This window comes from Oncorhynchus mykiss, chromosome 12 (genome assembly GCF_057628025.1).
Source record: "Oncorhynchus mykiss isolate SJ-2025 chromosome 12, ASM5762802v1, whole genome shotgun sequence".
NCBI classification, from domain to species: Eukaryota; Metazoa; Chordata; class Actinopteri; order Salmoniformes; family Salmonidae; genus Oncorhynchus; species Oncorhynchus mykiss.
This window is the reverse complement of record NC_143033.1, coordinates 74383663-74397009: the sequence shown is the minus strand read 5'-3', so window position 1 is coordinate 74397009 and position 13347 is coordinate 74383663. Positions and strand designations below refer to the sequence as shown.

The following is a 13347-nucleotide window of genomic DNA, read 5'->3' as shown; positions in this document are numbered from 1 at the left end:
TGGAGGCTGCTGATGGGAGGACGGCTCATAATAATGGCTGGAATGGTGTCAATGGAATGGTACCAAACACATTAACAATGTGGTTTCCATGTGGTTGATTCTATTCCATTGACTCCACTCCAGCCATTATTATGAGCCGTCCTCCCCTCAGCAGCCTCCACTAAGTAGTGTAAACCTATGACCCTATCATTCTTGTTTGCACGTCTGGACATACAAGAGTTGGAGGAAGGGGTGAGAGAAGGGGAGGGGGTGGCATGTTTGTGAGTGAAAGAGCTAGAGGACATCCTGCAGATGGGCTGACTAGCTGACAGATAGGACTGAGTGGCAGAGCATGCCCACTGGGCACAGACGTCAATTCAACATCTATTCCATGTTGGTTCAACGTAATTTCATTGAAATGACCTGGAAACAACATTGATTCAACCAGTGTGTGCCCAGTGGGTGGGTTAGGTCGGGGTGTTAAGAGAAGGAAAAGCCAATGCACAGAACAGAGATGGGATGGGCAGTGGTGTGTATTGGTCTGTCTTGCTGTCAGAGGATCAGTCCCAGACAGAGCGCTGGCGTTCATCATTTAGCCAATGTGAGGATGAGAGGGCTATGGAAATACGAACCATTGAATATAACCTTTTTGCTTAGTTACATGCAGATCGTGTGTCAATGTTTAAATGTAATTCAGTAAATAGCCTACACAAGCCACTAATTTGTAATTGTGAATTGTATTGTATTGGCCTTGCAATAAGGGAGGGCAGAGGAAAGCCGAGAGAGAGAGCGATGTTATTCATCCCCAATATGACAAGTTAGCAGAACACATAGCAACCAAAGGGAAACAGATTTGTTTTTATTTCATAGATGGACTCTGGAAAAACAAAGATACTCCCAGCAGGGTCAGAGTGTATGTCTGATAGAGAGAGAGAGAGAGAGAGAGAGAGAGAGAGAGTGTGTGTGTGTGTGTGTGTGTGTGTGTGTGTGTGTGTGTGTGTGTGTGTGTGTGTGTGTGTGTGTGTGTGTGTGTGTGTGTGTGTGTGTGCGTGTGTGTGTGTGTGAGAGAGAGAGACAGAGAGACAGAGAGACAGAGAGAGAGAGACCCTGTGATCGTGAACATGAAAATTGAGAGATGGCTCAAGGCAGACCCCAGTCAGCAGTCCACATGCCCATTAATAACAGTGTTTCACAGATAGACCACAACTGCACCCCACTTGCAGTGCATCTCCCACCAGAGACCATGCTTCTTGCGCTCTCTGAAGTCATCATGGCCACATTCTCCATTCACGCCAATCTGTTGAGGCTGACATCGTGGGGGCTGAAGAGAATGCTGAGGGAGATGTCCTTGGCCAGGAGCAACCTGGAGATGCAGCTGGAGGACCTGAAGGAGACCCTGATCTGGGACCAGGTTAGCCTGGTGAGTGGACAGGTGCAGGTGGAGGTGGACGCAGCCCCGGTCTAGGACTTGAACACTGTCATCACTGAGATCAGAACCAGGGCTTGGTGCCAAAGAGCCGTAGAGAGACCGGGGCCTGGTTCAAGAACAAGGCAAGGGGACAAACACACAGACATAGATACATCCCAAATTGCACCCTATTCCTGTAGGGTGCACTACTTTTGACCAGGGACCATAGAGCTCTGGTAAAAATGTAGTGCACGATGTAGGGAATAGTGTGCATTTGGGACGCTACCATTGTGTATGACTGACTACAGGGACCTGAATACATAACATTTCAAGATGATTCTTTTCTGTTCAAGAAATAACAGTATTGATGATTTTTATTATTATGTTTTCATATCATATATTTTATATATGTCTTATACTGATGAAATGTTTATTCATGAGTTAATGATTTTGACCTGTGTGTGTTGGTTCCCTCAGGCTGAAGTGGTGCAGCGGGAGGTGAGCTCCAGTACTGAGGTCCTGCAGACCAACAGTGTAGAGCTGAAGAGCGGCCAGTCCACTGCCAGAGACCTGGAACTGGGGCTGCAGTAAAGTGGCATTCCCAACACAACCGATGTAGAGTTCCATGGTTTGGTGGCATTCCCAACACAACCGATGGAGAGTTCCATGGTTTGGTGGCATTCCCAACACAACCGATGGAGAGTTCCATGATTTGGTGGCACACCCAGCAAGGCAGACTTAGAACTTCTTGGATAGAAGCACTTTAGTTTCTCATTTACCTGTCACATTATAAGACTCTCCGTTTGGACCCTATGATTTACTATTACAACATGCGTCATGATGCTCAGAACAAATAGGCCTAAAGAGTTTCAAAACAAGCCACAAATTATTTTTTACAGTTCCAAGGATCACAACAGCTCAAGACATCACAAATCTTGCCCCTTACTCGTCTGCTGTAGGGATTGGACATACATCTATTTGGAAAATAAAATGCTAAATGACCTCCAGAAATAAAGTGTACAAGTCAGACTTAACCAAAAAAGGATTGAAGAATCAGAGTTCAGCTCAGTTCTCACTGTGTGCCTGTGGCCCTGCCCTTGTAGAAGGCTCTATGGAGGGGAACCTTGCGGAGATGGAAGCTTGCTACGGAGCTATGATGATGAGCCTACAGGCGTCGGTGACAGGTCTGGAGAGCCGGCTGACCCAGATCAGGGCAGACACAGAGCGCAGCTCCCAGGAGTACCAGGCCCGGCTGGACATCAAGACCACAGGCTGCTGAAGGGAGGAGACATTGGGTGAGCTGATCTCTCAACTCTAACCCCTTGACTCTCAGTACGACATCAGTCCTCCTCCTCTCTGATGAAGGCTGTCTGGAGGATATTGTGTCCTTTGAAATCTGTTATCATGAGATTTTGGTTCATTGTGCTGACATTTGGGATTTTTCAAAACTTTCTCCTCCTCTTTTCTCCTCATTTTTGTTCAATGGCAGCTAACCATCAAGTTAGATGTACCTCTATATATTGTGCCCAGTATTAGTTAGATAAATGCTCCCTAACGTTCCGTTGTACAGTAGAGCAGTGTAAGTCATTACCTTGGACAGCCTCTAGGTGGCAGTCTTTGAAAGCAGATAAAGATGGCTCTCAGCACTTCACAGTAATACAGAGCACTGGGAAAACACAATAAATTGGTAACTTTAGTTCAGACTATGGAATGTTTTAGCAGATGAAGGTGCATTATTATCTTGCCAGCATTATGTTTAACACCAGACACAGGAGAATGTTCAGCTCTAATCAACTGCTTCTCTTCAAATCAAAGAGTAAAAGTACAGGAAATCAGCAGGAACTAGCTGACTACCAAGTGACTGCTGTGATACTGGCTTATGTGTATGTTGTTGTGCTTGGCTGTTTTTGAGGAAAGATACTAAATGCCAAGCTTACTATTGTATGAGTCTATACGCACGCACGCACACACACACACACACACACACACACACACACACACACACACACACACACACACACACACACACACACACACACACACACACACACACACACACACACAAACGAACAGACTCACGAATGCAGTCACGCACACACACACACACACACGCACCCACACAAAACACAATCACATACAACACAATACATGAAAGCATGCTTAAGTATATGCAGGTGTATGAGTGAATACATGTGGGAGATTGAAAGAGGGAGAATGTGAAAGGAGTGAGGGAGTTTATCCCCTTTCAAAGATGTAACAGACAAAAAGCCCTGCTTTGCGCGCGGTATGGCCCCATCTGTTATAGGCGGCTGTGCCTGTCTCTGTTTCAATGCACCACTCAACAACGCTTCTGAGATTGAGCCTAAATAGAGCTAGTTTATGCTTCTATATTATGTAAATGCTACAGCGGGAGGAGAAACCTTTGATCAGGGCCTCTTTGTGGCGGTAACCAGTTAACGCAGCTTAAGCGAAATGAATCTACCGCGTGGGGGAAACAGAGTTAGAAATGCAGAGTTGGAATTGTAAATGGACTTGCTGTTAGAAACGCAATAACATCTGGCTGGGATGTGATTTAAGAGCTTCTGCACCATTCTCTCCCAGCAGTACCCTCATTTTCACAAGGTTAATGATTACATCCCTCCAATCGTAGCAGTACTATTAGCATAATAAGTGTGTACTCCATGTGTGTAAGTCACTCCCATTGTGGGACTGGTGCAGTATTGTTGATAGTCTGCAATACCCATGCCTCAGCCTATAGGGCTCGGGAATTAGAATTAGACTGTAAGTAGAAGTGATAAGGGTTTCTTCTCTGTGTTGGTATTTAGTGAATGATAGCTGTTAGGGGGAAGAGACTTCCTATTCACTGGCTGTCATCTCCTCCGTCAGGCCCTCGAAGCAGTCGGCAGGCCTACTGTTCCTCTGAAGAGCCTTTGAAATGCTACATTTGCTTTCAATAGAGGTTTAATATTGACATGGTTGTGCTTCTCAAGGGTTACTATAATGCAAACTGTGCCTTGAAACATTTTAGGAAAAGGGTGGAATAGGGTGTGCCTTGCATGGCCCTTGACTCTTGCTACAGATACACTATAGTTTAGCTGATCACAGGTACCCTCTACAGACTAAGCCCTGTTTAAGCAGGGGGGGTTCTACTAAGCTACAATATATGGAATTGTTTTAAGAAGGTCACACCAAGGATAATTGCCTATTTGATACAGAATTTTAAGTCCCCTTGAAGTATAAAAAAAATATATGAAAAAATGATTTGATGAAAATGTAATATGGCCTTACATACTGCACCTGACCAGTGGTGCAAAGTAAAAACATGCTTTAAAGTACTGCTTATGTCGTTTTTTGGGGTATCTGTACTTTACTATTTATGTTTTTGGCAACTTTTACTTTTACTTCACTACATTCCTAAAGAAAATAATGTACTTTTTACCTGACACCAAAAAGTACTCGTTACATTTAGACAGGCAAACATTTATGTGGCTTAACCAACAAGGCTCGTAACTTAACAATTGTATATTTACAGATGGCATACAAGTTTGTTATTAAGGCACATAAAAGTTGACATGTTCCAGAAGGCATTTCTGCCAAAAAAACGCATTTTGATTTTAAAAAATGTTTTAAGTTCAAACGGCTCTCCTATGAAGTCGTGACTTGTGACATACGCCTAGTTTCCTGAATCGGGTCACAAATGGTCCATTTCACACCCTTATCAAGAGAACATCCCTGGTCATCCCTACTGCCTCTGATCTGGCAGACTCACTAAACACAAGTGCTTTGTTAGTAAATGATGTCTGAGTGTTGGAGTGTGCCCCTGGCTGTCCGTCAATAAATAAACAAGAAGATTGTTTGTTTAAAATAAGGAATTTGAAATGATTTATACTTTTACTTTCGATACTTAAGTACATTTGAGCAATTCCATGTACCGAACACTTTAATACTTTTACTCTAGTATTTTACTGGATGACTCACTTTTACTTAAGTCATTTTCTATTAAGGTATCTTTACTTTTACTCAAGTATGACAATTGAGTACTTTTTCCACCACTGCACATAACCTGCATGGTTATGTGTATCCATTAAAGGCCAGAATAATTTTCCTTCATGGGCAGTGTTGCATAATATTTCCAGGCGCAATCAATAGAGAAACTCATCATACACAAATAGCCTTAGCAAACCAACAACATTTATTCCAAAGACTATTATTGCCATAAGTAGATACAGACAGAGACAGCTCCTGGCCATGTGTTGTTAAGTAAGCTATGCACCCTCGTCCTCCGGTGAGTCATTGTTTGATTTACATTTCTAGAGAAGATGCCAGTTGAAAGAGGATGCTAGATGAACAGATGAACAGTGACTTCTACAGAAAAGAGCAGATATCACTTCTGCCTGGATTCATAAACAAACTAAATGTCTGTCTGTCATGTCCGGAAATTGAGACATGTCAGCAACAAAACATACAAACAGTAGCAGTACGGCAGGATAGTAATATCTATTGGTGGATGGATTGGTTAGAGAGGTACAACACAGCAGAGGTATACTGTAGTGCTGGTGGAGAGGGTGGAGGCTGGAGGTTCCCCTTAGTGGGCCTGCTGGCTGGGAGTGAACAGCTTGTCCCATACCTCCACCTTCATGATGGCCCTGCCCATGGGGGACATGGTGACCTTGATGTCCAGGTAGTTCCCTTCATAGCTGATCCCTGAGCCATTGGCTTCTTCTCTTATGAAACCTTTCTGGTTCTTTTCATAGTACATCTCTTTATACAGTGACTCATCACAGGCTCGGCCCTTGTTGAAGATGCCCACAGCGAACCAGTTTTTGTAGATGTTGTAGTCCCAGGGCACACCGAACATGAGGGCCACCGTCTCGATGTAGTCGTTCCGGGACCTCTCAAAGAGGTCATAGGTCAGAACGCCATAGCTGCCCGTTGCCTTGGCGCTTGATTTGCTGAATGTGCAGACTTCGGTCTTTAGGGGCCGCACTGTGGGCTGGGGAGGGTTGTAGGTATCCCCACTCTCCAGGAATACCCTAGTGAGGACACACGCACAACGTTACGCTTTCAACATTTCCTTGAATGTACAGTGTGACAATAACAATAGTTTGGTAAAGTGTGTACTCACTTTGGGTTTATGAGACAGTAGCTGTTTGTGAGATTGGTGATCTCAATGGTGACATTCCTCTTGCTGCTCAGGTTAGCGACCACGGCCTCGGCTGACTCTGCCATTTTGGAGTGGTTCTGATATGTGCCTCTTTATTTCTATAATACAGAGACTAGCAGGGTTAAGCCTTTCAGTTAGACTGCTGTGCAGAAATACATTTGTGGTTGACCCCCTGGAATGCCAAGGGGATCTGTATTCATATCTGATCCAATTCCATCCAAAAACGTACTGTAGAATACAGTTACTGTAAGTGTCCCTCTGAAACCCTTCACTCTTTGTTACGACATGCCTTGCTCAGTGTCAAGAGGTTTTTCTCAAATACAGTAGAGAACTTTTCAAATTTCAAAAGCAACGTCTTCACGACACGCACAGGTTTTAAACAGCCAGTTTAGAATGGGAGGTGCGAGAAAAAACCTGAGAACTTGTGTGTAATAAGGAATACTTCAAAGCTGTTCTCAACAATAACAAGATGGCTGCTCACTCTGCTCAGCTCATTAGGAAACCTGGCTCTTTAATTACATTACTAAGTAACGGTGCAATAAGCAGTTTAGAGAGGGGAAACCTGGAGAAAATCCTTTCCACTTTCATTTGCAGGGAAACGGACACAAGTCAAACAGATGTCTCACATGTAAACTGTACTAATAGATTCACATATGCCCAATAGCGAATCTATAAATTGTCATCATATCAATGGTTATCGGGGGAGAACCAAATGGAAAGAAGATTTGTGTTAAAAAGTATCATGGGAAGGGATCAAATGTAGGTGGAATACTGGCACCCTTACAACTCCTACAGTATATAACCTCTAGTTCTACTTATTCTAGTAATACTCATAGTGGTCATGAAAAGAAGTAACATCTTACCTGTTAAAGTAACAGGAGTAACATCTTACCTGTAAAAGTAATAGGAGTAATATCTTACCTGTTAAAGTAATAGGAGTAATATCTTACCTGTTAAAGTAATAGGAGTAACATCTTACCTGTAAAAGTAATAGGAGTAATATCTTACCTGTTAAAGTAATAGGAGTAACATCTTACCTGTTAAAGTAATAGGAGTAACATCTTACCTGTAAAAGTAATAGGAGTAATATCTTACCTGTTAAAGTAATAGGAGTAACATCTTACCTGTTAAAGTAATAGGAGTAATATCTTACCTGTTAAAGTAATAGGAGTAATATCTTACCTGTTAAAGTAATAGGAGTAACATCTTACCTGTTAAAGTAATAGGAGTAACATCTTACCTGTAAAAGTAATAGGAGTAATATCTTACCTGTAAAAGTAATAGGAGTAATATCTTACCTGTTAAAGTAATAGGAGTAACATCTTACCTGTTAAAGTAATAGGAGTAACATCTTACCTGTAAAAGTAATAGGAGTAATATCTTACCTGTTAAAGTAATAGGAGTAACATCTTACCTGTTAAAGTAATAGGAGTAATATCTTACCTGTAAAAGTAATAGGAGTAATATCTTACCTGTTAAAGTAATAGGAGTAACATCTTACCTGTTAAAGTAATAGGAGTAACATCTTACCTGTAAAAGTAATAGGAGTAATATCTTACCTGTTAAAGTAATAGGAGTAACATCTTACCTGTTAAAGTAATAGGAGTAACATCTTACCTGTAAAAGTAATAGGAGTAACATCTTACCTGTAAAAGTAATAGGAGTAACATCTTACCTGTAAAAGTAATAGGAGTAACATCTTACATGTAAAAGTAATAGGAGTAATATCTTACCTGTTAAAGTAATAGGAGTAACATCTTACCTGTTAAAGTAATAGGAGTAACATCTTACCTGTAAAAGTAATAGGAGTAATATCTTACCTGTTAAAGTAATAGGAGTAACATCTTACCTGTTAAAGTAATAGGAGTAATATCTTACCTGTTAAAGTAATAGGAGTAACATCTTACCTGTAAAAGTAATAGGAGTAATATCTTACCTGTTAAAGTAATAGGAGTAATATCTTACCTGTTAAAGTAATAGGAGTAATATCTTACCTGTAAAAGTAATAGGAGTAACATCTTACCTGTTAAAGTAATAGGAGTAATATCTTACCTGTTAAAGTAATAGGAGTAACATCTTACCTGTAAAAGTAATAGGAGTAACATCTTACCTGTAAAAGTAATAGGAGTAACATCTTACCTGTAAAAGTAATAGGAGTAATATCTTACCTGTTAAAGTAATAGGAGTAATATCTTACCTGTTAAAGTAATAGGAGTAACATCTTACCTGTTAAAGTAATAGGAGTAACATCTTACCTGTAAAAGTAATAGGAGTAATATCTTACCTGTTAAAGTAATAGGAGTAACATCTTACCTGTTAAAGTAATAGGAGTAACATCTTACCTGTAAAAGTAATAGGAGTAACATCTTACCTGTAAAAGTAATAGGAGTAACATCTTACCTGTAAAAGTAATAGGAGTAATATCTTACCTGTTAAAGTAATAGGAGTAACATCTTACCTGTTAAAGTAATAGGAGTAACATCTTACCTGTTAAAGTAATAGGAGTAATATCTTACCTGTTAAAGTAATAGGAGTAATATCTTACCTGTTAAAGTAATAGGAGTAACATCTTACCTGTAAAAGTAATAGGAGTAACATCTTACCTGTAAAAGTAATAGGAGTAACATCTTACCTGTAAAAGTAATAGGAGTAACATCTTACCTGTAAAAGTAATAGGAGTAATATCTTACCTGTTAAAGTAATAGGAGTAATATCTTACCTGTTAAAGTAATAGGAGTAACATCTTACCTGTTAAAGTAATAGGAGTAACATCTTACCTGTAAAAGTAATAGGAGTAACATCTTACCTGTAAAAGTAATAGGAGTAACATCTTACCTGTAAAAGTAATAGGAGTAATATCTTACCTGTTAAAGTAATAGGAGTAACATCTTACCTGTTAAAGTAATAGGAGTAACATCTTACCTGTAAAAGTAATAGGAGTAATATCTTACCTGTTAAAGTAATAGGAGTAACATCTTACCTGTTAAAGTAATAGGAGTAATATCTTACCTGTTAAAGTAATAGGAGTAATATCTTACCTGTTAAAGTAATAGGAGTAACATCTTACCTGTTAAAGTAATAGGAGTAACATCTTACCTGTAAAAGTAATAGGAGTAATATCTTACCTGTAAAAGTAATAGGAGTAATATCTTACCTGTAAAAGTAATAGGAGTAATATCTTACCTGTTAAAGTAATAGGAGTAATATCTTACCTGTTAAAGTAATAGGAGTAATATCTTACCTGTTAAAGTAATAGGAGTAATATCTTACCTGTTAAAGTAATAGGAGTAATATCTTACCTGTAAAAGTAATAGGAGTAACATCTTACCTGTTAAAGTAATAGGAGTAATATCTTACCTGTTAAAGTAATAGGAGTAACATCTTACCTGTAAAAGTAATAGGAGTAACATCTTACCTGTAAAAGTAATAGGAGTAATATCTTACCTGTTAAAGTAATAGGAGTAATATCTTACCTGTTAAAGTAATAGGAGTAACATCTTACCTGTTAAAGTAATAGGAGTAACATCTTACCTGTAAAAGTAATAGGAGTAATATCTTACCTGTTAAAGTAATAGGAGTAACATCTTACCTGTAAAAGTAATAGGAGTAATATCTTACCTGTTAAAGTAATAGGAGTAACATCTTACCTGTTAAAGTAATAGGAGTAACATCTTACCTGTAAAAGTAATAGGAGTAATATCTTACCTGTTAAAGTAATAGGAGTAACATCTTACCTGTTAAAGTAATAGGAGTAATATCTTACCTGTTAAAGTAATAGGAGTAATATCTTACCTGTTAAAGTAATAGGAGTAACATCTTACCTGTAAAAGTAATAGGAGTAATATCTTACCTGTTAAAGTAATAGGAGTAATATCTTACCTGTTAAAGTAATAGGAGTAACATCTTACCTGTAAAAGTAATAGGAGTAACATCTTACCTGTTAAAGTAATAGGAGTAATATCTTACCTGTTAAAGTAATAGGAGTAACATCTTACCTGTAAAAGTAATAGGAGTAACATCTTACCTGTAAAAGTAATAGGAGTAACATCTTACCTGTAAAATTAATAGGAGTAATATCTTACCTGTTAAAGTAATAGGAGTAATATCTTACCTGTTAAAGTAATAGGAGTAACATCTTACCTGTTAAAGTAATAGGAGTAACATCTTACCTGTAAAAGTAATAGGAGTAATATCTTACCTGTTAAAGTAATAGGAGTAACATCTTACCTGTTAAAGTAATAGGAGTAACATCTTACCTGTAAAAGTAATAGGAGTAACATCTTACCTGTAAAAGTAATAGGAGTAACATCTTACCTGTAAAAGTAATAGGAGTAATATCTTACCTGTTAAAGTAATAGGAGTAACATCTTACCTGTTAAAGTAATAGGAGTAACATCTTACCTGTTAAAGTAATAGGAGTAATATCTTACCTGTTAAAGTAATAGGAGTAATATCTTACCTGTTAAAGTAATAGGAGTAACATCTTACCTGTAAAAGTAATAGGAGTAACATCTTACCTGTAAAAGTAATAGGAGTAACATCTTACCTGTAAAAGTAATAGGAGTAACATCTTACCTGTAAAAGTAATAGGAGTAATATCTTACCTGTTAAAGTAATAGGAGTAATATCTTACCTGTTAAAGTAATAGGAGTAACATCTTACCTGTTAAAGTAATAGGAGTAACATCTTACCTGTAAAAGTAATAGGAGTAACATCTTACCTGTAAAAGTAATAGGAGTAACATCTTACCTGTAAAAGTAATAGGAGTAATATCTTACCTGTTAAAGTAATAGGAGTAATATCTTACCTGTTAAAGTAATAGGAGTAACATCTTACCTGTTAAAGTAATAGGAGTAACATCTTACCTGTAAAAGTAATAGGAGTAACATCTTACCTGTAAAAGTAATAGGAGTAATATCTTACCTGTTAAAGTAATAGGAGTAATATCTTACCTGTTAAAGTAATAGGAGTAACATCTTACCTGTAAAAGTAATAGGAGTAACATCTTACCTGTTAAAGTAATAGGAGTAATATCTTACCTGTTAAAGTAATAGGAGTAACATCTTACCTGTTAAAGTAATAGGAGTAACATCTTACCTGTAAAAGTAATAGGAGTAATATCTTACCTGTTAAAGTAATAGGAGTAATATCTTACCTGTAAAAGTAATAGGAGTAACATCTTACCTGTAAAAGTAATAGGAGTAACATCTTACCTGTTAAAGTAATAGGAGTAATATCTTACCTGTTAAAGTAATAGGAGTAACATCTTACCTGTAAAAGTAATAGGAGTAACATCTTACCTGTAAAAGTAATAGGAGTAACATCTTACCTGTTAAAGTAATAGGAGTAATATCTTACCTGTTAAAGTAATAGGAGTAACATCTTACCTGTAAAAGTAATAGGAGTAACATCTTACCTGTAAAAGTAATAGGAGTAACATCTTACCTGTAAAAGTAATAGGAGTAACATCTTACCTGTTAAAGTAATAGGAGTAATATCTTACCTGTTAAAGTAATAGGAGTAACATCTTACCTGTAAAAGTAATAGGAGTAACATCTTACCTGTAAAAGTAATAGGAGTAACATCTTACCTGTAAAAGTAATAGGAGTAATATCTTACCTGTAAAAGTAATAGGAGTAACATCTTACCTGTAAAAGTAATAGGAGTAACATCTTACCTGTAAAAGTAATAGGAGTAACATCTTACCTGTTAAAGTAATAGGAGTAATATCTTACCTGTTAAAGTAATAGGAGTAACATCTTACCTGTAAAAGTAATAGGAGTAACATCTTACCTGTAAAAGTAATAGGAGTAACATCTTACCTGTTAAAGTAACAGAAGTAATATCTTACCTGTTAAAGTAACAGGAGTAACATCTTACCTGTTAAAGTAATAGGAATAACATCTTACCTGTTAAAGTAATAGGAGTAACATCTTACCTGTTAAAGTAATAGGAGTAACATCTTACCTGTTAAAGTAATAGGAGTAACATCTTACCTGTTAAAGTAATAGGAGTAACATCTTACCTGTTAAAGTAATAGGAGTAACATCTTACCTGTTAAAGTAATAGGAGTAACATCTTACCTGTAAAAGTAATAGGAGTAACATCTTACCTGTTAAAGTAATAGGAGTAACATCTTACCTGTTAAAGTAATAGGAGTAACATCTTACCTGTTAAAGTAATAGGAGTAATATCTTACCTGTTAAAGTAATAGGAGTAATATCTTACCTGTAAAAGTAATAGGAGTAACATCTTACCTGTAAAAGTAATAGGAGTAACATCTTACCTGTTAAAGACTTCTCTCAGCGTGTTCTCTCAGCTCTAGAGTTTAGTTTAGTAAAAATGCACCTGAAAGGAGGGAGCTTTTTTCAATCCAGGAAACAGTTTCACTACTCCGTCAAACACTCTCAGAACACCCCCCACCCCACCCCAACAACATTATGTTGCCTAGCTCTGTGGGAACGAGTCCGTACCACACCCTCATCTGGGTTTGGAGCTGGCAGACCAGAACAATAGATGGTTCCTGGTGGATAAAGGCCCATTATGTAAGCAGGGAGCAGTCACTCTGCAGTATACTCCGTTTCTCATGATAGATTATGTGTGACTGCATGCTTGACTGACTTGGAGGAATTGGGTGATTCATTGCAATGGCATTGTGCAACAAGAGGCACTGAAAAAGCTGAACAAGTAAATACATGCACCCCTGAAGCTACGGTCATCTCTTATATGCTGCAGTTCTACAGGACGTTGGACAAGGCAAGAGACCAAGAACCATATGAACCCTGACAGGATTATG

General features: G+C 38.1%; 1 protein-coding gene across 2 annotated transcripts; it reads right to left on the bottom strand.

Moving 5' to 3' along the window:
- Nucleotides 1-5556: 5556 nt before the first annotated feature.
- On the bottom strand, nucleotides 5557-13157 carry LOC110538210 (DELTA-stichotoxin-Hcr4a). 2 transcript variants are annotated; one of them, XM_090193255.1, is made up of 3 exons: nucleotides 13025-13157; nucleotides 6513-6649; nucleotides 5557-6420 (listed from the first exon to the last, which is right to left on the bottom strand). In XM_090193255.1, the coding sequence occupies exons 2-3, from the start codon at nucleotides 6614-6616 to the stop codon at nucleotides 5973-5975; spliced, it is 552 nt and encodes a 183-aa protein (XP_090049381.1). In that variant the 5' UTR covers nucleotides 6617-6649; nucleotides 13025-13157; the 3' UTR covers nucleotides 5557-5972. The 2 variants fall into 2 exon arrangements, with proteins under 2 accessions (XP_090049381.1, XP_036794159.1); XM_036938264.2 differs by having other exon boundaries at nucleotides 12838-13102.
- Nucleotides 13158-13347: the final 190 nt, after the last annotated feature.

Coding starts and splice junctions, on each gene's coding strand:
- LOC110538210 (XM_090193255.1), bottom strand. CDS start 6,616: ATGGCAGAGTCAGCCGAGGCCGTGGTCGCTAACCTGAGCAGCAAGAGG. Junction 6,421..6,512: donor TACTGTCTCATAAACCCAAA/GTGAGTACACAC, acceptor TGTCCTCACTAG/GGTATTCCTGGAGAGTGGGG.